The 26,644-nt window shown below is 44.6% G+C and overlaps 1 protein-coding gene across 2 annotated transcripts in view; it reads right to left on the bottom strand.

Moving 5' to 3' along the window:
• LOC145353766 (short transient receptor potential channel 4-associated protein-like) overlaps positions 1-26,644 on the bottom strand; it is a 113,239-nt gene that overhangs the window by 53,221 nt on the left and 33,374 nt on the right. The window contains exons 4-8 of one of the 2 annotated variants that reach the window (XM_080204540.1): positions 24,952-25,009; positions 21,444-21,505; positions 16,869-16,997; positions 12,808-13,009; positions 11,284-11,475 (exon numbers count right to left, since the gene is read on the bottom strand). In XM_080204540.1, coding sequence (XP_080060666.1) covers positions 11,284-11,475; positions 12,808-13,009; positions 16,869-16,997; positions 21,444-21,505; positions 24,952-25,009 — 643 coding nt within the window. The remainder of the gene's footprint in view (positions 1-11,283; positions 11,476-12,807; positions 13,010-16,868; positions 16,998-21,443; positions 21,506-24,951; positions 25,010-26,644) is intronic. The other variant, XM_080204541.1, reaches the window with a different exon arrangement.

Raw genomic sequence — 26,644 nt, 5'->3', positions numbered from 1 at the left:
TCAGGGACAAAGGAGGGGAATTATGCTTAGAGCCCAAGGAAGTAGGGGAGATCCTAAATGAATACTTTGCATCAGTATTCACAAAGGAGAGGGATGTGTTGACTGGGAGTGTCTCAGAGGGGAGTGTTGACCCGTTAGAGAAAATCTCCATTACAAGGGAGGAAATGTTAGGTCTTTTAGGGAACATAAAACTGACAAATCCCCAGGGCCTGATGGCATCTATCCCAGGCTGCTCAGGGAGACAAGAGATGAAATTACTGGGCTCTGACAGAAATCTTTGTCTCTTCACTGGACACAGGTGAGGTCCCAGAGGATTGGAGGATAGTGAATGCGGTACCGTTATTTAGAACGCAGTACAGACCCTTTGGCCCTTGATGTTGCACCGACCAGTGGAACCAATCTAATGACCCTCTAACCTAAACTATTCCAATATTATCCATATGCCTATCCAATGACCATTTGAATGCCCTTAAAGTTGGCGAGTCCACTACTGCTGCAGGCAGGGCATTCCACACCCTTACTACTGAGTTAAGAACCTACCTCTGACATCTGTCCTATATTTCTCACCTCTCAACTCAAAGCTATGTCCCCTCGTGTTAGCCATCACCATCCAAGGTGAAAGGCTCTCACTATCCACCCTATCCAATCCTCTGATCATCTTGTATGCCTCAATTAGGTCACCTCATAACCTCCTCCTCTCTAACGAGAACAACCTCAAGTCTCTCAGCCTTTCCTCATAAGACCTTCCCACCATACCAGGCAACATCCTGGTAAACCTCTGTACTCTTTCCAATGCTTCCACATCTTATAATACAGCGACCAGAACTGTACGCAATACTCCAAGTGCAGCCTAACCAGAGTTTTGTACAGTTGCAACATGATCTCTTGGCTCTGAAATTCAATCCCTCTACCAATAAAAGCTAACACACCATACGCCTTCTTAACAACCCAATCAACCTGGGTGCCAACTTTCAGGGATCTATGCACATGTACGCCAAGATCTATCTGCTTGTCGACACTACCAAGAGTCCTTCCATTGGCCCAATACTTTAATCCTGTTACTCCTTCCAAAGTGAATCATGTCACACTTTTCCACATTAAACTCCATTTGCCACCTCTCAGCCCAGCTCTGCAGCTTATCTAGATCCCTCTGCAAACTGTAACATCCATCCTCATTGTCTACAACCCCTCCCACTTTAGTGTCATCCACAAATTTACTAACCCATCCTTCTACACCCTCATCTGGGTCATTTATAAAAATGACAAACAGCATAGAACACTACAGCACAAACAGGCCCTTCGGCCCACGAGTTGCGCTGATCACATCTATACCTACCAATCCATAGACCTATCTATAACCCCCAATCCCATTAAATCCCATATACTCATCCAGAAGTCTTTTAAAAGACCCCAGCGAGTCTGCCTCCACCACCACCGACGGCAGCCGATTCCATTCACTCACCACCCTCTTGAGTGAAAAAATTAGCCCTAACATCTGTACTTGCCTCCCCGCACCTTCAATCTGTGTCCTCTCGTAGCGACCATTTCAACCCGGGGAAATAGCCTCTGAGAATCCACCCTATCTATTCCTCTCAACATTTTATAAACTTCTATCAGGTCGCCTCTCAACCTTCGTCTCTCCAGGGAGAAGAGTCCCAGCTCCCTCAACCTATCTTCATAAGGCATGCCTCCCAATCCAGGCGACATCCTTGTGAACCTCCTCTGTACCCTTTCAATAGCTTCTACGTCCTTCCTATAGTGAGGCGACCAGAACTGCGCACAGTACTCCAAATGAGGCCTGACAAGGGTCTTGTAAAGTTGCAGCATTACCTCCCGATTCCTAAACTCAATCCCTCGATTAATGAAGGCCAGTACACCATACGCCTTCTTGACCACATCCTCCACCTGCGAGGCCGATTTAAGAGTCCTGTGGACCCGGACCCCAAGATCCTTCTGCTCTTCAACACTGCTAAAACTCCTGCCCTTGATAGTGTACTCGTTCATCCCGTTGGTTCTGCCAAAATGGACGACTACACATTTATCCGCGTTGAAGTCCATCTGCCACTTCTCCGCCCAGTCCTGCATCCTATTTACGTCCTGCTGCAACTTCTGACATCCCTCCAGACCATCCACAACACCACCGACCTTCGTGTCATCAGCGAACTTGCTTACCCATCCCTCCACTTCCTCATCCAGGTCATTTATGAAAATGACAAACAGCAAGGGTCCTAGAACAGATCCCTGGGGCACTCCACTGGAGACTGACCTCTGTGCCGAAAAAGACCCATCCACAACCACTCTGCCTTCTGCAGGCAAGCCAGTTCTGGATCCACAAGGCCAAAGGCCCTTGGATCCCATGCCCTCTCACCTTCTCAAAAAGTCTTGCATGGGAGACCTTATCAAACGCCTTGCTGAAGTCCACGTACACCACGTGCACTGCTCTTCCTTCGTCAATGTGTTCAGTCACATTTTCGAAGAACTCAACTAGGCTCGTAAGGCACGAGCTGCCCTTGACAAAACCATGCTGACTATTTCTGATCATGCCAAACCTCTTCAAATGCTCATAAATCTTGTCCCTCAGAAGCCTCTCCATCAGCTTACCAACCACTGAGGTCAGACTCACCGGTTGGTAATTTCCTGGGCTCTGTTCCCTTTCTTGATATTCAAGACAAACAGCAGTGGCCCCAAAACAAATCCCTGCGGTACACCACTAGTAACTGAACTGCAGGTTGAATATTTCCCATCAGCCACCACCCTCTGTCTTCTATCAGCTAGCCAATTCCTGATCCAAACCGTTAAATCACCCTCAATCCCATGCCTCCGTATTTTCTGCAGTAGCTTACCATGCAGAACCTTATCAAACGCTTTGCTGAAATCCATATACACCACGTCAACTGCTTTACCCGGATCCACCTCTTTGGTCACCTTATCAAAGAACTCTAAGGTTTGTGAGGCACGACGTACCCTTCACAAAACCGTGCTAACTATCCCTAATCCCTAACTATCCCTTTAAACTAATTAGTGGGGGTGAGAGAAATTACAATATCTAAAGTAAAAGAGAGGGTACGGGAAAATGTTGAGGATGTCCCAACAATAAAGGAGTAGGGGGCATGAGAAAGGTTAGTAGTGTTCCTTCAAATAAGGTCCAGATAAAGGCTGGTATAAAGACACTTCACCTGAAGGCACAAAGCATTCGGAACAAAGTGAATGAGCTAATGGCGCAGATCAGCACAAATGGATATGATCTAGTGGCCATTATGGAAACGTGGTTGCAGGGTCGAGGGACATGGAGTTGGGGGTAGGGTGTTAGCGTGGATAGAGGATTGGTTGTCAAATAGGAGGCAGAGAGTGGGGGTCAACGGGTGCTATTCGGATTGGCGGATGGTGACTAGTGGAGTGCCCCAGGGGTCGGTGCTGGGGCCTCAGCTTTTTACCATTTATATAGATGATCTGGAGGAGGGAACCGAGTGTAGGGTGTCGAAATTTGCTGATGACACCAAGACTGGGGGAACGGCAAATTGTGCGGAGGGTGTGGAGAGTCTGCAGAAGGATCTAGATAGACTGGGCGAATGGGCCAGGAAATGGCAAATGGAATTTAATGTTGGCAAGTGCGAGGTGGTCCACTTTGGTAGGAAGAATGGTAGGAAGGACTATTACTTACGGGGCGAAAAACTGCAGCAGGCGACGGTGCAGAGGGACCTCGGGGTCCTTGTGCATGAGTCGCAAAAACCCAGCTTGCAGGTGCAGCAGGTGGTCAGGAAGGCAAATGGGATGCTGGCCTTCATAGCGAGGGGGATTGAATATAAAAGTAAAGAGGTCTTGCTGCAGCTGTATAGGGCATTGGTGAGGCCGCAGCTGGAGTACTGTGTGCAGTTTTGGGCGCCGCACCTGCGCAAAGATATTTTGGCCTTGGAGAGAGTGCAGAGGAGGTTTACTAGGCTGATACTGGAGTTGAGGGGGTTGAGCTATGAGGAGAGGCTGAATAAACTAGGCTTGTACTCGTTAGAGTTTAGAAGAATGAGGGGAGATCTCATTGAGACGTATAAGATGATGAATGGGATGGATAGGATAGAGGTGGAGAGACTCTTCCCACTCAGAAAGGATAGTAGGACTAGGGGGCACAGCCTCAAGATAAAGGGGGGGCGGTTTAGAACGGAGTTGAGGAGGAACTTCTTCACTCAAAGGGTGGTGAATCTCTGGAATTCTCTGCCCGTTGAAGTGGTGGAGGCTGTCTCGCTAAATATTTTTAAGACGCGGGTTGATGGGTTTTTGATAAGAGAGGGGATTAAGGGTTATGGGGAGAGGGCGGGAAAGTGGAACTGAGCCACGACAGATCAGCCATGATCTTATTGAATGGCGGGGCAGGCTCGAAGGGCTAGATGGCCTACTCCTGCTCCTATTTCTTATGTTCTTATGTGACAGGGACTGGGAACTGAATATCCAGGGGTATCATGTGTTTAGGAAGGACAGACGGGAGGAAAAAGGGGGTGGGGCAGCTCTGTTAATTAAGGATAATATCAGAGCGGTAGTAAGGGAAGATATAGGCTCCAAAGAGCAAAATGTGGAATCGTTGTGGGTGGAGATAAGGAATAGTAAGGGGAGGAAGACACTGGTGGGTGTGGTCTATAGGGCCCCAAATAATGACTTGGAGGTGGGGCAGGCTATAAACAAGCAAATAAAAGATGCGTGCAGAAACGGAACGGTGATAATTATGGGGGATTTTATTCTGCATATTGATTGGTTGACCCAAGTTGGATGCAGTGGGCTTGAGGAAGAGTTCTTGGAATGCTGTTGGGACAGTTTCCTTGAACAGTGTGTGACAGAACCTACGAGGGAGCGAGCTATCTTAGATCTGGTGTTGTGTATCGAGGCAGGTAGAATTAGGGAACCTCTTGGGACGAGCGAACATAGTATGGTTGAATTTTTGATGCAAATGGAGGATGAGAAAGTAGGGTCCCGAACCTGTGTCCTCTGTTTGAACAGAGGGGAGTACGATAGGATGAGAGGGGAATTGGCAAATGTAGATTGGTTAGTAGGACGGCTGAGGAACAGTGGAGGATTTTTAAGGAGATCTTCTTCGGTACTCAGCAAAAATATATTCCGATGGTAAAGAAGGACTGTAGGAGAAGGGATGACCAGCCATGGTTATCGAAGGAAATAAAGGAGAGTATTAAATTAAAAGCTGATGTGTTCAGAGTGGCTAAAAGTAGTGGGCGATTAGAAGACTGCGAAAAATTTAAAAATCAAAGAATGACTAAGAAGTTGATAAAGAAAGGAAAGATAGATTATGAAGCTAAACTAACACTAAATATAAAAAGGACAGTAAAAGTTTTTACAAATATATAAAGAGGAGGAGGCTGGCTAGTGTTGGACCCTTAGAGGATGAGGGGGGGATTTAGCAGTGGGAGATGAGGAAATGGCTGAGGCCTTAAATAAGTTTTTTACCTCGGTCTTGACAGAGGAGGACATGAATAGTTTGCCGGATATTAAAGATAGAAGGATGGTAGGAGTTGAGGGCCTGAATGCGATTACTGTCACTAGAGAGGTAGTGCTTGATCGACTAGCGGGACTGATGGTGGACAAGTCCCCAGGACCGGATGGAATGCATCCCAGGGTTCTAAAGGAAATGGCAGAGGTGATAGTGGATGCCTTAGTAATTATTTACCAAAATTCGCTGGATTCCGGGAAAGTGCCGGAAGATTGGAAAACGACTAATGTTACGCCGCTGTTTAAAAAAGGTAGCAGACAAAAGGCAGGGAATTACAGGCCGGTTAGTTTAACGTCTGTAGTTGGAAAAATGCTTGAATCTATCAAAGAAGAAATAGTGAGGCACCTAGAAAAGAGTGGTTTGATAGAGCAGATGCAGCACGGATTCGTTAAGGGGAAGTCGTGTTTGACAAACTTATTGGATTTCTATGAGGATGTGACTAGTGCGGTAGACAGAGGGGAACCGGTGGATGTGGTGTTTTTAGATTTTCAAAAGGCGTTTGATAAGGTGCCTCAAAAGGTTGCTACAGAGTGCACGGAGTTGGGGGTAAAGGTGTTAGCGTGGATAGAGGATTGGTTGTCTAATAGGAAGCAGAGAACTGGTATTAATGGGTGCTATTCTGATTGGCAGTTGGTGACTAGTGGAGTGCTGGGGCCTCAGCTATTTACCATTTATATAGATGATCTGGAGGGGGCTGAGTGTAGGGTGACAAAATTTGCTGATGACACAAAGATGAGTGGTAAAACAAATTGCATGGAGGGTGTGGAAAGTCTGCAGAGGGATCTGGATAAGCTGAGTGAGTGGGCGAGGACCTGGCAGATGGAGTATAATGTTAGCAAGTGTGAGGCTATCCACTTTGGCAGAAATAATAGTAGGAGGGATTATTGCTTAAAGGGCGAAAAGCTGCAGCATGCTACGGTGCAGAGGAACCTGTGCATGAGTCGCAAAAACCCAGTCTGCAGGTGCAGCAGGTGATCAAGAAGGCGAATGGAATGCTGGCCTTTATAGTGAGAGGGATAGAATATAAAAGTAGAGGTCTTGCTGCAACTGTACAGGGTACTGGTGAGGCCACAGCTGGAGTAGTGTGTGCAGTTTTGGTCGCCGCACTTGCAGAAGGATATATTGGTCTTGGAGGGAGTGCAGAGGAGGTTCACTAGGCTGATACCAGAGATGAAGGGGTTGGACTATGGAGAGAGACTGGGTCTGTACTCAGAGCTTAGAAGGATGAGGGGGGATCTTATTGAGACATATAAAATAATGGAAGGGATAGATAGGGTAGAGGTAGGGGGGTTCTTCCTGCTTAGAAAGGATAGCAGGACTAGAGGGCACAGCCTCAAGATAAGGGGGTGGGGGACAGTTTAGATCAGAGTTGAGGAGGAACTTCTTCACACAAAGGGTGGTGAATCTCTGGAATTCTCTGCCTGTTGAAGTGGTGGAGGCTACCTTGCTAAATATATTTAAGTCTCAGGTAGATAGGTTTTTGATAGACGAGGGAATTAAGGGTTGGGGGGGGGGGGGGGGGGGGGGGGCGGCGGGTGGGGTGGGAAAGTGGAACTGATCCACTTCAGATCAGCCATGATCTTATTGAATGGCGGGGCAGGCTCGAAGGCCTACTCATGCTCCTATTTCTTATGTTCTAAGAAAATTATTTCTCTCTAGATGATATATCCTCTTATAATCCTTTCCAAAACTTTGCCCACAACAGAAATAAGGCTCAGCAGTCTATAATTCTCAGGATGGTCTCTACTACTCTTCTTGAGCAAGGGGACATTTGCTATCCTCCAGTCTTCTGGCACTATACCTGTGGCCAATGACGACTTAATGATCAAAGCCAAAGGCTCTGCAATCTCCTCCCTAGCCTCCCACAGAATCCTAGGATAAATCCCATCCGGCCCAGGGGACTTATCTATTCTCATACTTTCAAGAATTACTAACACCTCCTCATGTGCCTCAATCCCATCTAGACCAAAAGCCTGTATCTCAGTATTCCCCTCGACTACATTGACTTTTTCCTGTGTGAATACTGAAAAAAATATTCATTTAGTGCCTCTCTCTTCAGGCTCCACGCACAAGTTCCCACTACTAAGAACAAAGAGCAGCACAGCACAGAAAACAGGCCCTTCGGCCCTACAAGCCTGCGCTGCCCATTTTAACACAGTGCCTTATTCAAGTCTTTTGTCGATCATCAACGTTTAGGTCTACTTGTACTGGACTCCACAATAAAGGAGTGAAAATTTAGGGAATTGTATGTGCGCCAGATTAAGGGAGATCCAATTCAGGGACAATTTATTGACAACAATCAGCCTAAAAAGCACATTTTTGGGATGTGGGAGGAAACTGGAACACCTGGAGAAAACCCACGCAATCACAGGGAGAATGTGCAAACTCCCACAGACATTGATCCAAGCTGGAGATCCGACCCGGGTCCCTGTAACTGCACAGCAAACAGTGCTAGTCACTGAGCTGTTGTGTTGCTCGTCAATTGGTCCAGTTTAAGCATACATTAACTGACATGAAGCGCTAGGCAACTCTCGAAGCAACATCCAAGAGCAACCCTCGCATGACCCACCGTGAGTATGCACCTTGTTGGCCAACAAGGTGGACCGAATCACCAGTGGATGTCAAAAGGAGACATCAATAAACATACAACAGGCTACACAGACATTAACAGAAGATCCCCAATAGCTCCAATGTAAGTGACAAGGTGAGCCTTAAAATTTGAGGGACGGCCGATAGGAATCTATTAATTCTCAGGAACGTCCTGAAGCTCTTGATCTTCAACCAGAACATTCTTTTGTATCCCTCAAAGGTCCCTGACTGGCCCTAATCATTCTTTTATTCCTGACATACCTATTTAAGGTTCTCCTTGATCCTACCTGCCAAAGTCTTCTCATGTTCTTTTCCGGCTCTTCTTAACTCTCTCTTTAGTTCCTTCCTGGCTAATTTGTAACTCTCCAGTGCCCTAACTGAGCCTTCACGTTTAAGAAGGGTAGCAAGGATAACCCGGGTAATTATAGACTGGTGAGCTTGACGCCCGTGGTAGGGAAATTGTTGGAGAGGATTCTTAGGACGTATGCACATTTAGAACAGAATAAACTCATTAGTGATAGACAGCATGGTTTTGTAAGAGGGAGGTCGTGCCTCACAAATTTGGAGGAGTTTTTTTTTGAGGTGACAAAAACGGTTGACGAGGGAAGGGTCGTGGATGTCACTTATATGGATTTTAGTAAGGCGTTTGACAAAGTCCCTCATGGCAGGTTGGTGCAAAAGGTTAAATCTCATGGGATAAAAGGAGAGGTGGTTAGATGAGTAGAGAACTGGCTTGGCCACAGAAGACAGAGGATATCAGGGGAAGGGTCTTTTTCCAGCTGGAGGTCTGTGACCAGTGGTGTTCCACAGGGCACTGTGCTGGGACCTCTGCTGTTTGTAATATAAATATATATATATATATATATATAAAAATAAATGATTTGGAAGACGGTGTAACTGGTGCGATCAGTAAGTTTGTAGACAAAGTTGGCTGGACTTGCAGATAGCAATGAACATTGTCAGAGAATACAGCAGGATATAGATAGGCTTGAAAATTGGGAGGAGAAATGGCAGATGGAATTTAATCCAGATAAATGTGAAGTGATGCATTTTGGTAGGACTAAAGTAGTGGGGAGTTATACAATAAATGGCAGAGCCATGCAAAGTATAGAGACACAGAGGGATCTGCATGTGCAAGTCCACAGATCCTTGAAGGTGGCAAAGGTACGCTTGCCTTTATAGGACGGGGTCTGGAGTATAAAAATTGGCATCTGATGTTACAGCCGTATAGAACGTTGGTTAGGTCACATTTGAAGTACTGCATCCAGTTCTGGTCGCCACACTACCAGAAGGACGTGGAGGCTTTGGAGAGAGTACAGAAAAGGTTTACCAGGATGTTGCCTAGTACGGAGGGTCTTAGCTATGAGGACAGATTGGGTAAACTGGGTTTGTTCTCCCTGGAAAGAAAGGAGATGAGGGGTGACCTAAAAGAGGTGTATAAGATTATGAAGGATATAGGTAGGGTGAACAGTGGGAAACTTTTTCCCAGGTCAGAGGTGACGAATACGAGAGGTCACAGGTTCAAGGTGAGAGGGGCAAGGTTTAACTGATATCAGAGGGACGTATTTTATACAGAGGGTGGTGGGGGCCTGGAATGCACTGCCAAGCAGGGTGGTGGAGGCAGACACGCTGGATTGTTTAAGACTTATCTGGATAGCCACATGAACAGACTGGGAATGGAGGGATAAGAACATAAGAACATAAGAAATAGGAGCAGGAGTAGGCCATCCAGCCCTTCGAGCCTGACCCGCCATTCGATAAGATCATGGCTGATCTGTCGCTGCTCAGTTCCACTTTCCCGCCCTCTCCCCATAACCCTTAATCCCCTCTCCTATCAAAAATCCATCAACCCGCGTCTTAAAAATATTTAGCGAGGCAGCCTCCACCACTTCAACGGGCAGAGATCGAGTTGGACCAATGAGCGGCACAAGCTTGGAGGGCCGAAGTGCCTGTTTCCTGTGCTGTATTTTTTTTGTTCTTTATTACAACAGTGATTACATCTCAATAAATATTTCATTGGCTGTAAAAAGGGCTTTGAGGCATCCTGTGATCGTGGAAGGTGCTATATAAATGCAAAACTTTAAGTAACATCAACCCCAGTTTCTCCAATCTGCCGATGTAACTCAAATCCTTCATTCCTGCTTACATCCAGAGAGATGGTGGCAGTGGTAATATCACACTGGAGACAAAGGATCAAAACTCATCAAGACAGCTGGTGGAATTTAAATTCAATTAATAGTGATCTGTCCAAAGATGTGCAGGTTAGGTTGATTGGCTTTGCTAAATTGCCCCTTACTGTCAGGAGGATTTGTGGATAAAATACTTGGTTACAGGGATAGGACTTGGTGGGATTGTTGTTGGTGCAGGCTCAATGGGCTGAATGGCCTTCACCTGCACAGTAGGATTCTAGTAAATCTGGAATATCAAGCTGTCTCTAGTTCTCACCATGAAACTATCAATTGTTGTAAAAGCAATCTGACACACTAATCAATGACCTTTAGGGAAGGAAATTTGCTGCCTTACCTAGTCTGGTCCACATGCAACTCCAAATCCACAGTAATGTGGTTGACTCGAGCGCTTCTGAAATGTAAAGCAATTAGGGACAGGCAACGAATGCTGGCCCAGTCAGCGACACCTACATCCATTCTAAGAAACCTACATTTGTACAATTGGGACTCTTGTCCCTGGAGAGACGAAGGTTGAGAGGTGACCTGATAGAAGTTTATAAAATGTTGAGAGGAATAGATAGGGTGGATTCTCAGAGGCTATTTCCCCGGGTTGAAATGGTCGCTACGAGAGGACACAGATTGAAGGTGCGGGGAGGAAAGTACAGAAGTGACGTTAGGGGTAAGTTTTTCACTCAGAGGGTGGTGAGTGAATGGAATCGGCTGCCGTCAGTGGTGGTGGAGGCGAACTCGCTGGGGTCTTTTAAAAGACTTCTGGATGAGTATATGGGATTTAATGGGATTGGGGGTTATAGATAGGTCTATGGATTGGTAGGTGTTGATGTGATCGGCACAACTCGTGGGCTGCAGGGCCTGTTTGTGCTGTAGTGTTCTATGTTCTAATTTAATACAAATTGGCTATCATGGATAATTATCACCTTCAAAAATAATTTTGATAAATCTAATGGAAAGGCCCATTGCAGAATAGCTATATTAGAGGAAAGGGTAACACACACCTCAATGATGATTAGTGCAAGATACCTGTGCTGCTGCTTTGGTCGGCTTCCTCAGTGGCCATGTGCATTAACGCGTCAAGGACCAGCGCGTTGTCCAGCCACGCGTACCACTCCTCCAGCTCCTGTAGGAAGTTTGAAGTGCCTGTTGTCTCAGAAACCTTCCGTGTTGCCAATTTACACAATCGTTCAATGAATCCAGGAATATTCAAAAGGGTGACTGAGTAGGGGAGAAGCGAGGCCACATTTTAGCATCTGAGCTACAATTCGAGTGGGTTTCACATGTACAAGAATAGAGTAATGACGATAAAATGCAAAATAACTGCAATGCACCCAGGTTCATTCTGATAATTACAGGCTTGACATTCTAAAGAACGCTCACACATAGGCTTAAGCTTGGGCTTATAATTTGGCAAGTAAGCTTTGCACCACACAAGAGGCAATGGCTTTCTCCAACATGAATCATGATATTTGTTCCAGAGAAGCGACCCACCATCTTCAAGGACAATTAGGGATGGGCAACAAACATTTGCATTGCCAGTGATGCTCATTATCCAAGAAAGATGTGGAAGTTTGAGTGTAAAGGTTCACTAGGATGCTCCCTGCTCTCGAGGGCATTGGCTATAACAGGTTGAATAAACTAGGATTGTTTTCACTGAAAAGACGGAGGCTGAGGGGAGACCCGATAGGGGTCTGCAAAATTGAGAGAGGCATAGACGAGTGGATAGTCAGAGGCTTTTTCCCACGATGCAAGTGTCAATTATAAGGGGGCACAAGTTCTAGGTGAGGGTGAAAGTTTAAGGTACATGTATGGGGAAAGTTTCTCAGTGGCGGGTGCTTGGAATGCACTGCCAGAGGAGATGTTGAAAGCAGGCACGTTAGCAACATTTAAGAGGCATCTGGATGGGTACATGAATAGGGAAGGAAGAGAGGGATACGGACAGAGTAAGGACAGGCGGCTTTTTAAAAAATGTTTAGCTAGGACATCATGATCGGCATAGGCTTGGAGGGCCAAAGGGCCTGTTCCTGTGCTGCATTTTATTCTTTGAAAGAATGAAAGGAAGCATTGATGCAAAGCATTTTTGACTTCAGTGTGAAGCAGGTCTCAAACTAAGTGCATAATAAAGGTAAGGTGAGCTCCTTCAGGGTGTCCCACTTGCTTCATTCCAGATTTTCTGAGTGCTGGAATAGTGGTGGTTATGGTGCACAGAGGAGGACAAGAGAGAGAGGAGAGAGAAAAACAGCAGAGAAATTTACTGAACACTGGTTCATTCAAAAAAATTAAAGCATTGCATCCTTAAAGAAAAGGCATACAGGTCCTCAGTCTAATGGAGTGAAGCTCCAGACTCTTTACTGCCTTACTTTATTAAGAAGTCTCACAACACCAGGTCAAAGTCCAACAGGTTTATTTGGTAGCAAGAGCTTTCAGAGCACTGCTTTTTCTTCAGGTGAGTCTGCAGCACTTCAAAAGCTCGTGCTACCAAATAAGCTAGTTGGACTTTAACCTGGTGTTGAGACTTCTTAATGTGCCCACTCCAGTCCAATACCTTACCTTGGTTGATTTCAGCTCGTGAAGGGCCTGCAGATTTCTTCTGTTGTGCATTTTTGGCAAGTAGCGTGTGCTTGTCATCGTTTCCTGTGTCCAGCTCGGAAATAGTGACTGACAGAATGCGACAGAAATTAGCAAGTTGCTGCTGGTCAAAACTGGCAACCAGATTCGCAAGGTTTGGAATATCTTCCAATTGGATCATCTCCTTAAAAGGAATAGGGTATTTACAAAATAAGCCTAAATTAATATTTAGTTGTCCCTTACATCCAAAATGTTAGGATATAATACAGAAACGTGGATTCCCTAAAAAAGTCATTTATATGTCTGATCATAGTAGCATTAAATAAATTAGGCCCTGATCACAACCTTTGACAGCACCTTCCAAACCTGCAACCTCTAACACCTAGAAGAGCAAGGACAGTAGATGCATGGGAACACTATCTGCAAGTTCCCTGCCAAGTCACTCAGCATCCTGACTTAGAAATGCATCACCACTTCTTCATTGTCGCTGGGTCAAAGTCTTGGAAGTCGCTCTCGATTGGCACCGAGTGCACCAACGCCACATGGACTAGAGTATTTCAAGGAGGCAGCTCACCACCACCTTAAAAACTATTAAGAATGGGTAATAAATTTTGGCCTAGTCAGTGACTCCCACATCCCCTTAATAAAGGAAATCAAGGAAGATGCAAGGCCAAGAGGAGAGAACAAAGCATGGGATAAGTTGTGGGTAGCTTGTGAAAATCTGATACAGACATGGTGGGTTGAACAGCCTCTAGAACAAAGAACAATACAGCACAGGAATAGGCCCTTTGGCCCTCCAAACCTGCACTGATCATGTTATTCTAGCTAAACTGTCTGAATCCCTCTATTCCCCATCTGTTCACATGTCTATCCAGATAAGTCTTAAATGTCACTAACATAACTACCTCAACCACCTCACTTGGCAGTGCATTCCATTCCAGGCTCCCATCTCTGCAAAAAACTTCCCCCTTATCTTGAACTTGTAATTGTCATTTCTGCCCTGAGAAAAAGCTTGCAACTGTTCATCCTAGCTATACCCTTCAATTTTGTAAACTTTGATCAGGTCGCCCCTCAGCCTGCATCTTTCCAGGGAGAACAGTCCCAGTTTATTCAGTCTCTCTCATGGCTAATACTTTCCATACGAGACAACATACTTGTAAATCTTTTCTGTATTCTCTCCAAAGCCTCCACCTCCTGGTAGTGTGGCGGCCAGAATCGGACAGAGTATTCCAAATGTGGCCTAACCAACATTTTATTTAATCTGCCAGCTTTTATACTCAATGCTCCAGCTGATGAAGGAAGCATGCCATATGCTTTCTTCACCACCTTTTCTACCTGTGCTGCCACTTCTAAGGGTCTGTGGACCTGTACTCCCACATCTGTGTCTCTATGCTCCTGGTTGTTCTGCTTTTTATTTCACAGTTCCCACCTGAATTAGATCTACCAAAATGCATCATCTCGCACCTGTCCACATTAAATTCCATCTGCCATTTCTCTGCCCAATTTTTCAGCCTATATCCTGCTGTATTCTCTGACAATCTTCGTCACTATCCACAGCTCTGCCAATCTTAGTATCATCCGCAAACTTGCTAATCAGACCAGCTACATTTTCCTCCAAGTCATTTACATATTACAAACATCACAGGTCCCAGCACTGATCCCTGCGGATGACTGATGAGGTCGGTCACCAATGGAGTGCCCCAGGGATCTGTTCTGGGACCCTTGCTGTCTGTGATTTTTATAAATGACCTGGATGAGGAAGTGGAAGGATGGGTTGATAAGTTTGCCGATGACACAAAGGTCGGAGGTGTTGTGGATAGTTTGGAGGGATGTCAGAAGTTGCAGCATGATATAGATAGGATGCAAGATGGGCGGAGAAGTGTCAAATGGACTTCAACCCCAATAAATGTGTGGTGGTACATTTTGGCAGGTCAAATGGGATGAAGGAATATAGTACTAAGGGTAAGACTTAGTGTGGAAGATCAGAAGGATCTTGGGGTCTGGGTCCATAGGACTCTCAAATCGGCTTTGCAGGTAGAGGATGTGGTTAAGGTGGCGTTTGGTGTACTGGCCTTCATCAATCGAGGAATTGAGTTTAGGAGTCGGGAGATAATGTTGCAGCTGTGTAAGACCCTGGTCAGACGCCACTTGAAGTACTGTGCTCAGTTCTGGTCGCCTCATTACAGGAAAGACATGGAAGCCATAGAAAGGGTGCAGAAGAGATTTACAAGGATGTTGCTTGGATTGGGTGGCATGCCTTATGAGGCTAGGTTGAGAGAGCTTGGTCTTTTCTCCTTGGAGAGACGAAGGATGAGAGGGGACCTGATACAGGTGTATAAGATGATGAGAGGTGTTGATCAGGTGGACTCAGAGGCTTTTTCCCAGGGCTGAAATGGGTGCCACGAGAGGACACAGGTTTAAGGTGCTGGGGAGTAGGTACAGAGGAGATGTCAGGGGTAAGGTTTTCACACTCAGGGTGGTGGGTGAGTGGAATTGGCTGCCATTAGTGGTGGAGGAGGCAAATTCATTAGGGTCTTTTAAGAGACTTCTGGATGAGTGCATGGGATTTAATAGGATTGAGGGTTATAGGCAAGCCTAGTAAATAGTGATATGATCGGCGCAACTTGTGGGCCGAAGGGCCTGTTTGTGCTGTAGTTTTATGATTCTACCACTGGTTAGAGACCTCCATTCAGAAAGACACCCTTCCACCACTACCCTCTGTCTTCTATGCCCAAGTAGTTCTGAATCCATCTAGCTAGTTCACCTCTGATCCTGTGTGATTTATTCTTTTGCACCAGCCTGCCATGAGGAACTTCATCGAATGCTTTACTAAAGTCCAATCATGTAGCCCTTTCCTCGTCAATCATTTTTCTCTTTATTGTAGCTGTCATTCAACTCTGAAACCTGGGCTTGAGTGTATGCCAGACTGAATGGAAGTCTTCCTCTGCTTGTTGTCCCAGCGAAGTGAATTTGCACAGTCCCAATCAAATTCCTGATGCGTATGGGTCCAGAACATGAACCCGCTCTCAATGACTAAACTGGCCACAGTTAACTAGCGTTCCACGCTGTTAGTGGGGTGATCTAACATTACAGCTAAGTGAGGATAGGGGAGAGGAGCTCTTCTCAACTCACTGTCTTTAACATGGCACCCAACACTGGGGCCCACTCATCATACCTTTAATGTAGAGAATGTCAAAAGCCCTTGAGGCAGGGAGAAAATGGGCACCAAACCAAAACAGAAGCTATTGGATGGGTGATCAAAAGCTTGATCAAAGAGGTGGGTTAAAAGGAGTGAGGTGGAGAAGTTTAGGATTAAATTCGAGACAGCTGATGATAATAGAGTGAAGACAGAAGGAATGTACAGGCGAGAGTCAGGGGAATGAAATGAGGATAAGTTTATGGAGCAATTTAAACACAAGGAATAGAATTTTATACTTGAGGCTTGGCAGGAGATCAGGAGGCAACATACTCCAGTGATGGGTAAGCAGAACTTGGTGCATAACAGAAAATAGGCATTAGTGTTTGGCGAGTTGCTGTTATTGGAGGGTGGAGGAAGGCAGGCAAACAGAGAGAGATTACAATACTTGGCTGGAGAGGACACAGCCATGCTTGAGGATTTCAGCAACATTCGTACGTTCGTATATGGGGTGAGGCAAGGACAAAAATGAACCATAGAAGAGGTGGCTGTAGGTGGCCTTTCTAAAGAAGAGGGTATGGGCTCACTAAAACTCAGTTTGGGGTTGCATATGACCCCTCAGTTTGAGGCAGAGATAAGGATGGATGAAGACTTATCCAGACTTGAAATATTAGCTCTATTCTCTCTCAGATGCCGGTTGACCTGTGGAGATTTTCTAGCATTTTCTATTTTTGTTTCAGCTTCCAGCATCCACAGTCACTTGTTTTTATATTGAGGGAAATGGAGGTTGGCACCATCCAAAGAGGAAAGGTGCACCCAGACCCACATGGCTAAGAGTGAAAGTAAGGGCAGGCATCGCTCTCCTCAAATACAAACAATAGAAGAGACTTTAACAGAATGTTCAGACCTTTTTCACTCCCAGAATATCTTCTATAAGTGTAGCAGTTTGCAAAAAGGTCTTTTTATTTGTCATAAGCGTGAAGAGGAACAGCACAAAGTCATTTCGTTCCGAGAGGCGCTTGGTCACACCATCCGTCTGAAAGTAAAGAGAACATTGCATCACCAACTGTCAACAAATCTCTCGATATATCACCTATCTATCCATGTCAAAACACATTTCTTAAGGTGCCCAACTAATTGCATTCTCTCATTTTCACCACCTCCCCCACTTGACAAATTTGATACAAGCTGTTTTTCAGTTCAGTCCTCCAGCCCTGTGACGACTTGGGAATATACACCAAGGGCAATGGGTCACTTGGTAACAATTATCCCTCTGAGACACAAGTTTCCAAGTACTGGAGAGAGGCAATCTAGTGCAACAACAATAATCTCTCAATGTCAACAAAATGGAGATAGTCATTAACTTCAGGAAACATTGTGGAGAACATACCCCTACGTACATCAATGGAGACGACGTTGGAATGGTCAAAAGCTTCAGGTTTCTAGGTGTCCAGATCATCAACAAGCTGTCCTGGACCACCGCGCCCGCCTCCCCCCCGCCCCATGCCGACGCTATAGTTAAGAAAGCCCACTAATGCCTTTACTTTCTCAGAAGACTAAAGACATTTTACACGTCCGCTTCAACTCTCAACTCTTACAGATGCCCCATAAGTATACTTTCTGGTTGTATCCACAGCTTAGTATGGCTAATGCTCTGTCCAAGACCACAAGAAACAACAAAGGATTGTGAATGTAGCCCAGTCCATCACACAAACCAGCCTTCCACCCAGTGACACTGTCTACACTTCCCACTGCCTTGGAAAAGCAGCCATAATTAAGGACCCCACGCACCCCAGACATTCTTTTTCACCTTCTTCCATTGGGAAAAAGATACAAAAGTCTGAGGATATCCAGCAACCGCTTCTTCCCTGCTGCCATCAGTCTTTTGAATGGACTTGCCTCACATTAAATTGATTTTTCTCTACACTACATTCTGCACTCTCTCCTTTTCTCCCCTATGAACGGCATGCTTTGTCTGTATAGTGCACAAGAAAATACTTTTCAATGTACGTTAATACATGTGACAAGAATAAATCAAATCTCAAGGACAAAAATCATCAACATTTCAATGAATCACAGAATCTCTACAGTGCAGATGACGACTATTTGGCCCATCGTGCGCGCACTGGCCATAATCTCATCCAGGTCCTACTTGCATAACCCCACATATTTACTCTGCTAATCCCTTGACACCAGGGTCAATTTAGCATGGCCAATCAACATAACCTGCATATCTTGAGTGTGGGAGGAAACCAGAGCACCCAGAGAAAACCCATGCAGACATGGGGAGAACATGCAAACTCCAGTGACCAGAGGCCAGAATTAACCCAGATCCCTGGTGCTGAGAGGCAGCAGTGCTAACCACTGTGCTGCAGAATCAACACTGCTGGAGGGGCTGCCCTTTAAGAACATAAGAAATAGGAACAAGTGCAGGCTGTTCGGCCCCTCGAGCCTGCTCCACTATTCAACAGGATCATGGCTGATCCCAACATTCCCGTCATTCACTTTCCTGCTTTTTCCCAGTAACCCTTAATTCCCTTACTGATCAAAAATCTATCCTTAAATATACACACAGATTCTGTCCCCACAGCTCTGTGTGGCAAGTTCCAAAGAGTGGTGAACCTTTGGCATTCTTTATCCTGGGAAGTTGTGGATGTTGAGTTTTTAAACATTCAAGGCTGTGATCGAGGGGTTTTCAAATCCATAGGGGGATTAAGGGTTATGGAGATAAGGTAGCCATGATGTTATTAAATGATGGAGTAGGCTCAACGGGCTGAATGGCCTATTTCTGTTCCTATTTCTTATGGTCTTAATATTCTCTAGAGGAAGGAAAAGTAAAGGGAGTACTTTATGGGCAGGACATGACAGGGCAACTCGGCCCAGTGGAATGCTCTTCATGAGAGACGTGGAGGTCGGGGACAATTCCCACATCCAGGGTAATGTGTACAGGTGTTGTCTCCAGCTGCAGCTATTCAAAATCCACTTGTCAGAGCTGCAGCTGCTATGGTGCATCTGCAAGAATGCGATCTCTGTGGATAGCAGATACAATGATGTGGTCACACTGCATTTCAGGAGAATACAGGCAGAAAGTGGACGTGGCCTGGTGGCATGCTCTGCTGCCTCTCACACTCGGGCTCAATTCCAGCCTCAGGTGACTTACAATCATCACTGATTATCCAATTTAGCAACCTGTCCCTGCTTCTTCCCCCCCAGATATCTTTTGATCCCTTTAGCCCCAAGAGCTATACATAACTCCTTCCTGAAAACATTCATCACAATCATGGCTGATCGTCCAGCTCAATAGCCTAATCTTGCTTCCCCCCACCAAAACCTTTGATTTCATTTGTCCTAAAAGCTACATCTAGCTGCCTCTTGAATGCATTCAATGTTTTGGCATCGACTACTTGCTGTGGTAACGAATTCCCCAGGCTCACCACACTCTGGGTGAAGAAATGTCTACTCATTTCTGTCCTAAATGGTCTACCCTGAATCCTCAGACTGTGACCCCTGGTTCTGGACTCCCCCACCATTGGGAACATTCTCCCTGCATCTATCCTGTCTAGACCTGTTAGAAAATTTTAAGTCTCTGAGATCCCCCTCATTCTTCTGAACTCCAGCAAAAACAATCTAACCTAGTCAACCTCTCCTCATACATCAGTCCTGCCATCCCCAGAATCAGCCTGGTAAACTTTGGTGCACTCTCAAGAGCAGGAGCTTCCTTCCTCAGAAAAGGGGACCAAAACTGCACACAATACTCTCAGTATGGCCTCACCAAGGCCTTGTATAGTTGGAATACATCCCTGCTCCTGTACTCGCGACCTCTTGTAAAGACAGCCAACATACCATTTGCCTTCTTTATTGACTACTGCACCTGCATGCTTACCTTCAGCAACTGATGCACAAGGACACACAGATCCTGTTGCATACTCCCCTCTCCCAATTTACAGCTAGGCTAACAAGCCAGTGCTGTACTGTGGGACTACATTGTCAAGACAGACTGAATGCATTGCATTGCTGGAGCTGACATCTTTCAGATAAGACATTCAAACGAGGACCGGAGTGCCATCTCAGTTTAATGTAAAGGACCCATATTATTTGGGATGTAGCAGGGGAATTGTCCAATTATTTGGCAATATCATCACTAAGACACATCACCCAGTCACTGCTGATATGGGAGCTTGCTGTGTGGAAATTGGCTATGATATGCCAGTGACACAATTTGGAACACTCAGGTTATGAAGGGATGATGTAATTGTTCATTAGATTTAAACTGATTGCTAAATGAACCAGAGGCAACATGAAAAACCTACCTGCAACTGGTTTGGATTTGCAATGTATTGCATGATTGGGTGGTGGAAATGATTTGATTATTTAAGGAGCAAAAGATTGGCAAAGAGACAAGGAAAAGGTTTGAAGGCAAGAAGTGGGGACCCCCACTTCTTGCCTTCAAACAACCACACAACCTCAAACAAACCACTGTCCGCAGCAAACTACCCAGCCTTCAGGAGAACAGTGACCACAACTCCACACAACCTTGCCACAGCAATCTCTGCACGACATGCTGGATCATTGACACGGATGTCATCATTTCACATGAGAACTCCATCCACCAGGTACATGACACATACTCTTGCAACTTGGCCAACATTGTCTACCTGATACACTGCAAGAAAGGATGTCCCTAGGCATGGTACATTGGGGAGACCATGCAGACACTATGACAATGGATGAATGAACACCGCTTGACAATCACCAGGCAAGACTGTTCCCTTCCTGTTGGCGAGCAGTTCAGCGGTCACAGGCATTCAGCTTCTGATCTTCGGGTAAACGTTCTCCAAGGCTGCTTTCAAGACACACAACAGCGCAGAGTCGCTGAGCAGAAACGGATAGCCAAGTTCTGCACACGAGGATGGCCTCAACCGGAATCTTGGGTTCACGTCGCACCATCTGTAACCCCTATGATTTGCCTGGGCTTGCAACATTTCACTTACTGTACTGTCTGGAGACAATATACACCTCTAACCTCTGCTTAATGCTATCTCCACTCACATTGTCTGCACCTTCAGAATTGATTAGCTGTAAAGACTCACATTCTAATCAGTATTCTGTAAACTGTATGCACCTTTATATGCCCTGTTTGTGACCAGAACTCTGCACTCACCTGACGAAGGGGCAAACCCCGAAAGCTAGTGGGTTTACTATTAAACAAACTTGTTGGACTTTAACCTGGTGTTGAGGCTTCTTACTGTGTTTACCCCAGTCCAACACGGGCATCATCACATCAGAGATAAGGATCCAGACTATTTAGATTGTTCAAGCAGATTGACAGACATGGGACAAAAGCCCTTTACCTGTGAAATAATTTTCTATGATTCTAGTTTCCTTTTTGCAGAAACTGGGCTGTGTTACAGTTCTCAAATTGATAGATGAGAGATTTAACTGTTCTTTGGAAATGTTATAGTTAGAAAGCAGACCTACTCACACTTACACAGATACATGTATTGTATAATATGCTTAGACAATCCTTTATCAAGTCTTCACTCACTGCAAGACAAAAAATACATTAGATTTAGCAAACCTAGCTTCCATTTTAACTTATAACATTACACAGAAGTGCTTGCTTTTGTAAAACCAGACAAAAACATTGGAAAAACATTTACTGGTTCATGTGACTGAAAGCTTTGCCCATTTGAGAATCCCACGCATTGTTTCAGCATAGACTCAGTTAGGTGACTGCAATATAGTAGGTTACTCCATTGCAAAGTTAATGGAAAGAAGGAAATGAAACCAACTCAATGCAATAAAGCAATACTCAGTTTGGAATACAAAAATATTGAAGACCGGAGTGAAGATTGTTCAGCTCTCTAGCCTGTTCGGCGAATTAACTCGGTCGTGGCAGATCCGACTGGTCTCAACTCTACTTTTCTTCCTATACCCATGTGCTTCAATCCCCTTGTCAATCAAGAGTCTATTCAATGAGCCTGCCTCCACTGATTTCTGGGGAAGAGTTCAACAATCTTGTGACCCTCAAAAAATTCTCATCAACTGTCTTAAATGGGAGTCCCTTTATTGTTAAATTGCATCTCATGGTTTCTGTCTCTCCTACAAGTGGAAATATCCTTTCAGTCAAGTCTCCTCAGGATCCAATGTTTCAAAATGATTACCTCTCACCCTTCTAAAGTCCAACAGGTCCAGATCCAACCTTTCATCGGGGTAAGCATTCATCCTAGCAATCACATCCTCTTAAACTATAAGCAGAACTCTGTGGTCTCTCCAATACAACAGTTACAAAATGTCCCTTTTATTTTCCATTTCTCTTTCACTTGCTGTACCTGCATACGAACTTGTGATTCATACACCATGACCCCCAGATGCCTCTGCACTTCAGGTATCGGCCATCTCACCCTATTCGAATAACATGTAGTTTTTAATTCTTAGTACCAAAGTGTACTAGTTTAGATTTTCCCATAACATACTCCATCTGCCAAAATGTTGCCCACTCACTCAAACTATCCAAACCCCTTTGCAGGCTCGTGACCTCTTCACAACTTACTTTCCTAACTGTGTATCATCAGTAAATGTAGTAACCATACATTTGTACCCCTCACTCAACTCACTGATAGTGAGTAAATAGTTGAGGTCCCAGCACTGTACCATTGGCACTCTACTCATTACATCTTGCCAAACCAAAAATGAATCTTTTGTACTTGCTGTATCCTGTAAGCTAACTAATCATCTATCCATGCGAATAGGTTACCTCACTAGTTTTTAAATTTTGCTCAGTAACCTTTGATGTGGCACCATGTCAAATGCTTCTGGAAATCTAAGTACATCTCATCCATAAGTTCCCCTTTATTCACATTTCTTGTTACTTCCTCAAAATACCCAGATAAATCAAACACTATTTCCCTTTCGCAAAACCATGCAGGTTCTGCCCGATTGCACTGAAATTTTCAAAATGCTCTATGATCTTACTAATAGATTCCAGCTATTTCCCTATGGCAGACGAGAATGCCCAGTAGCACAGTGGTTAGCACTGCTGCTTCACAGCTCTAGGGACCTGGGTTCAATTCCTGGTTTGAGTCACTGTCTGTGTGGAGTTTACACATTGTCCTCATGTCTACATGGGTTTCCTCCAGGTGCTCTGGTTTCCTCCCACAGTCCAAAGATGTGCAGGTTAGGTTGATTGGCCATGCTAAAAAAATTGCCCCTTAGTGTCCTGAGATGCATAGGTTAGAGGAATTAGTGGGTAAATATGTAGGGATATGGTGGTAAGACCAGGGTGGGATTGTGGTTGGTGCAGACTCGTTGGGCCAAATGGCCTCTTTCTGTACAGTAGGGTTTCTATAAATTCTATAAATAAATGTTAAGCTGGCTGGCATGCAAGTTTCCTGTCTCACTTGTTTCCTATAGGAGGAGTCACATTCCCTATTTTCCAATCTGATGGGACCTTTTCAGGATTTAGACAATTTTACAAAATTAAAGCCAATGCATCTGCTATCTCAACAGCAACTAGAATAAAATCTATTAGTACCTGGGGACTAGTCAGCTTTTAGTTCTAATAGTTTTCTTGGTATCATTTCCCAGGTGATTATAACTCTTAAGTTCCTCCCTCCCAACTCCCAATTCAAACTTATTTCTGGGACATTAACTGTATCCTCTACAGTAACCAGACAAAATATCCATTCAATTCCTTAGTTTCCATTATCTTACTCATTTCTTTTTCAAATTACCTGCAGAAACCCTCCTGTTTCTATATTATAGCTAGCTTTCTCTTGCACTCATTTCTCCATTTTTTTAACTCATACTTTGCCTTTAATTAGTCTATCCAATCATCTGAGCTGCCACTTACCTTCGTGGAATTGTACATTCTCAATTTGATATTAACTTTAATGCATTTAGTTAACCACAGATGATACATCCTGCCCTTAGATTGTCTTTCCGACAGGAATGCACGTGAGCTGAGTGTTAGGAAATATCTCCTTAAATGTCTGTCACTGCATCTCTACTTAACTTAATTTCCCAGTTTAATTTAGTCAGCTGTCTTCACACCCTCGCAATTGCCCTTATTTAATTTCAAAACATGAGTCTTAGACCCACTCTTCGTAACTGAATGTGAAACTCAATGTTATTATTCTGATCTCATCCTTAATTAACAGAACTATCCCATCACCTTTATAAATCGTTACTGTTCTTTATTTAAGTGTCTGATCTTTAGACACTATCCTAAAACTAAGCCCAGAATTATGGTCTCGTGTGTTAGGTTATTGGCCTCTTGAGCAACCAGTCCCTTATCAAGGCAGAGTTTAAGTTTATTTACTAGTGTCACAAGTAGGCTTACATTAACGCTGCAACGAAGCCACTGCATTTTTAACTTGGTACCCGTTTGCTGGTCAAAGTTCTGCAACAAGGCAATCTGACTTCTTTGGCTTCAGTGGGAATATTTTAAGATAGCCCATATTTTCTTTCTGTGCTCATATATGTTTGGGAGTAGAGTCCCACAGCCAAACCATTGATAGGTGTTATTAAAAGCTGAGGCCCCATTAAAGCTCACTGGGCATCATCACATCCTGCTCAACATGTTTGTTTTCTAACACTGAAGCAATTTTCAATCTGTATCCTATGGTTACTTATAATTCCAGGCACTTTTTTTTTTACATATAGTAAGTCAATCAATCCAAGTTCCACATTCAATACATAGTCAGTGACCATTTACCATGTCACCTTTACCAGAGTTCTAATTCTCAGCTTAATTCAAGTGGAAATATATTTTTGTAACAGTCTTCCTTTATTCAGATGTTCCTGAGCCACATACTGGGAGCTACAAGGACATGTAAGCAACATGCTCCAACACAATGTTCACATCTGCCACCAGAATGCAGTGCTCACAGATAAGTGGCAATTCTGTGTGTTTCCTGGAACCCTCAGGCACCCTTCAGCCCCCCCGCTCACTCTCTCAAGCATAAGAAACATTTCAATATTGTACTCACTTTTTTGTTTCTTCTTTTGTGGTGCAAGTGTTGGCCGCATAAGGATTTCAATTAAAAGCTGCAAAAGTGGGAAAGCATGGAACATGTCAAAATGCAGGCCTCAAAAGTTTCTCAGCAGTCAAAAGGAAAGAGGGCTTTTGTTTAGCAGGTGCAGACGAAGGCAGATTTGGTTATATCTGGTCTTTGTGCAGAATGATGTGGATGGTACAATGTTAAAACTGCTACATAAAGGCCAAATCAAAAGCTGTTGCATCCCATTTAGCTCCAGTGCCTCCAACTTTTGGGAATGAATGATACCTATACAGAAATCTGAAGCCACATATCTGGTGTTTACTTAGTAACCCATATAGCAAGTGTAAGTGGGTGTGAAGAAAGAAAAGTGAGTGGGCTGGAGACTACAAGAAATTGGAGCTGAAGAAGTCCACTGGCCCTTCAAGCCTCCCTCACCATTGTAAAAGTTCATGGCTGATCCTCTATGCAGTGTAAACTACCGGAACAGACAGGGAGAGATTAGCAAAAAAAGGTAGAGAAAACATGAGGTGAGGACATCTACAGTCCTGAACAGCATATTCACAGTTACAAGCAAAGACCACATGCAAGAAGGGTCTGATACATCACAGGGCTGCTAGACCTACTGAATTAGCTAGGGCCAATGCCTTCAAGTCTTGGATATCTAGTTTACCAGCTTGCCTGTAAATTTAATAGTTTTCCTTCTGTCATATATAATCCTGGATTTCAAGATAGAGAGGATTGGATGAGGGGAAAAAGGGGAGGTTTATGGCTGATACAGGGACTCTAAATAGGGTAGGGAAGGGTACTTTAAAAATAAATTAGGAGAGCAAAGAGGGAGCATGAGAAAGACTGCTGGACAAAAAAAAACACCAAAATCCCAAGGTGTTTTAAGTGCATCAAGGGCAAGATGGAAACTGAGGAAAGAATTGGACCCAAGAACCAAAGTCACAAACTGTGCCCGGAGCCAAGATGCTGGTGAGGTATTAAATATGTATTTTGCATCTGTGTTCATGATGGAGAAAAAAGACTTATGTATAGAAAGCAAAGAGGGGACTGTGATATAATTGATCATATTAGCATTGAGGGGGCAGGGTGGTGGTGGTGTTAACGGTTTTAGTGACCAAGTGGATAAATTGAGCTACACGGTTGCACAGTGGTTAGCACTGCTGCCTCAGTGCCAGGAACCTGGGCTCAATTCCCAGCTTCGGTGAAGCCCGTGCCATGTCTGTACATTCTCCCCACGTCTGCGTGCATTTCTCCGGGTGCTCCGGTTTCCTCCCACAGTTTGAAAGACGTGCTGATTAGCTGCAATGACCGTGTTAAATTTTCCCCTCAGTGTACCTGAACAGGCGCCAGAGTATGGCGACTGGGGGATTGTCACAGTAATAACACTGCAGTATTAACGTCAGCCTACTTGTGACACTAAAAAATAAACTCAAATCCCAAGTCTAACAAATTTGACTGAATTGTGTGAGGTAACTAGGTGTATAAACGAAAGCAGTGCAGTTGATGAAGTCCTTACGAATTTCAGCAAGGCTTTTGAGAAGAATCCGCATGGAAAACTCAACAAGAAAGAAAAAGGCCAATGGGGTCCAGGACAATTGGATCAAAATAGGCTTGGTGGGAGGAAACAAGTATTGATGGCCACAGGTTGAGACAGAGACTGGAAACTGTGTCCAGT

This window comes from Carcharhinus amblyrhynchos, chromosome 16 (genome assembly GCF_965287045.1).
Source record: "Carcharhinus amblyrhynchos chromosome 16, sCarAmb.v2.hapA, whole genome shotgun sequence".
Classification (NCBI taxonomy): Eukaryota; Metazoa; Chordata; class Chondrichthyes; order Carcharhiniformes; family Carcharhinidae; genus Carcharhinus; species Carcharhinus amblyrhynchos.
The sequence above is the reverse complement of the archived record's forward strand: the minus strand, read 5'-3'. Positions and strand labels throughout refer to the sequence as shown.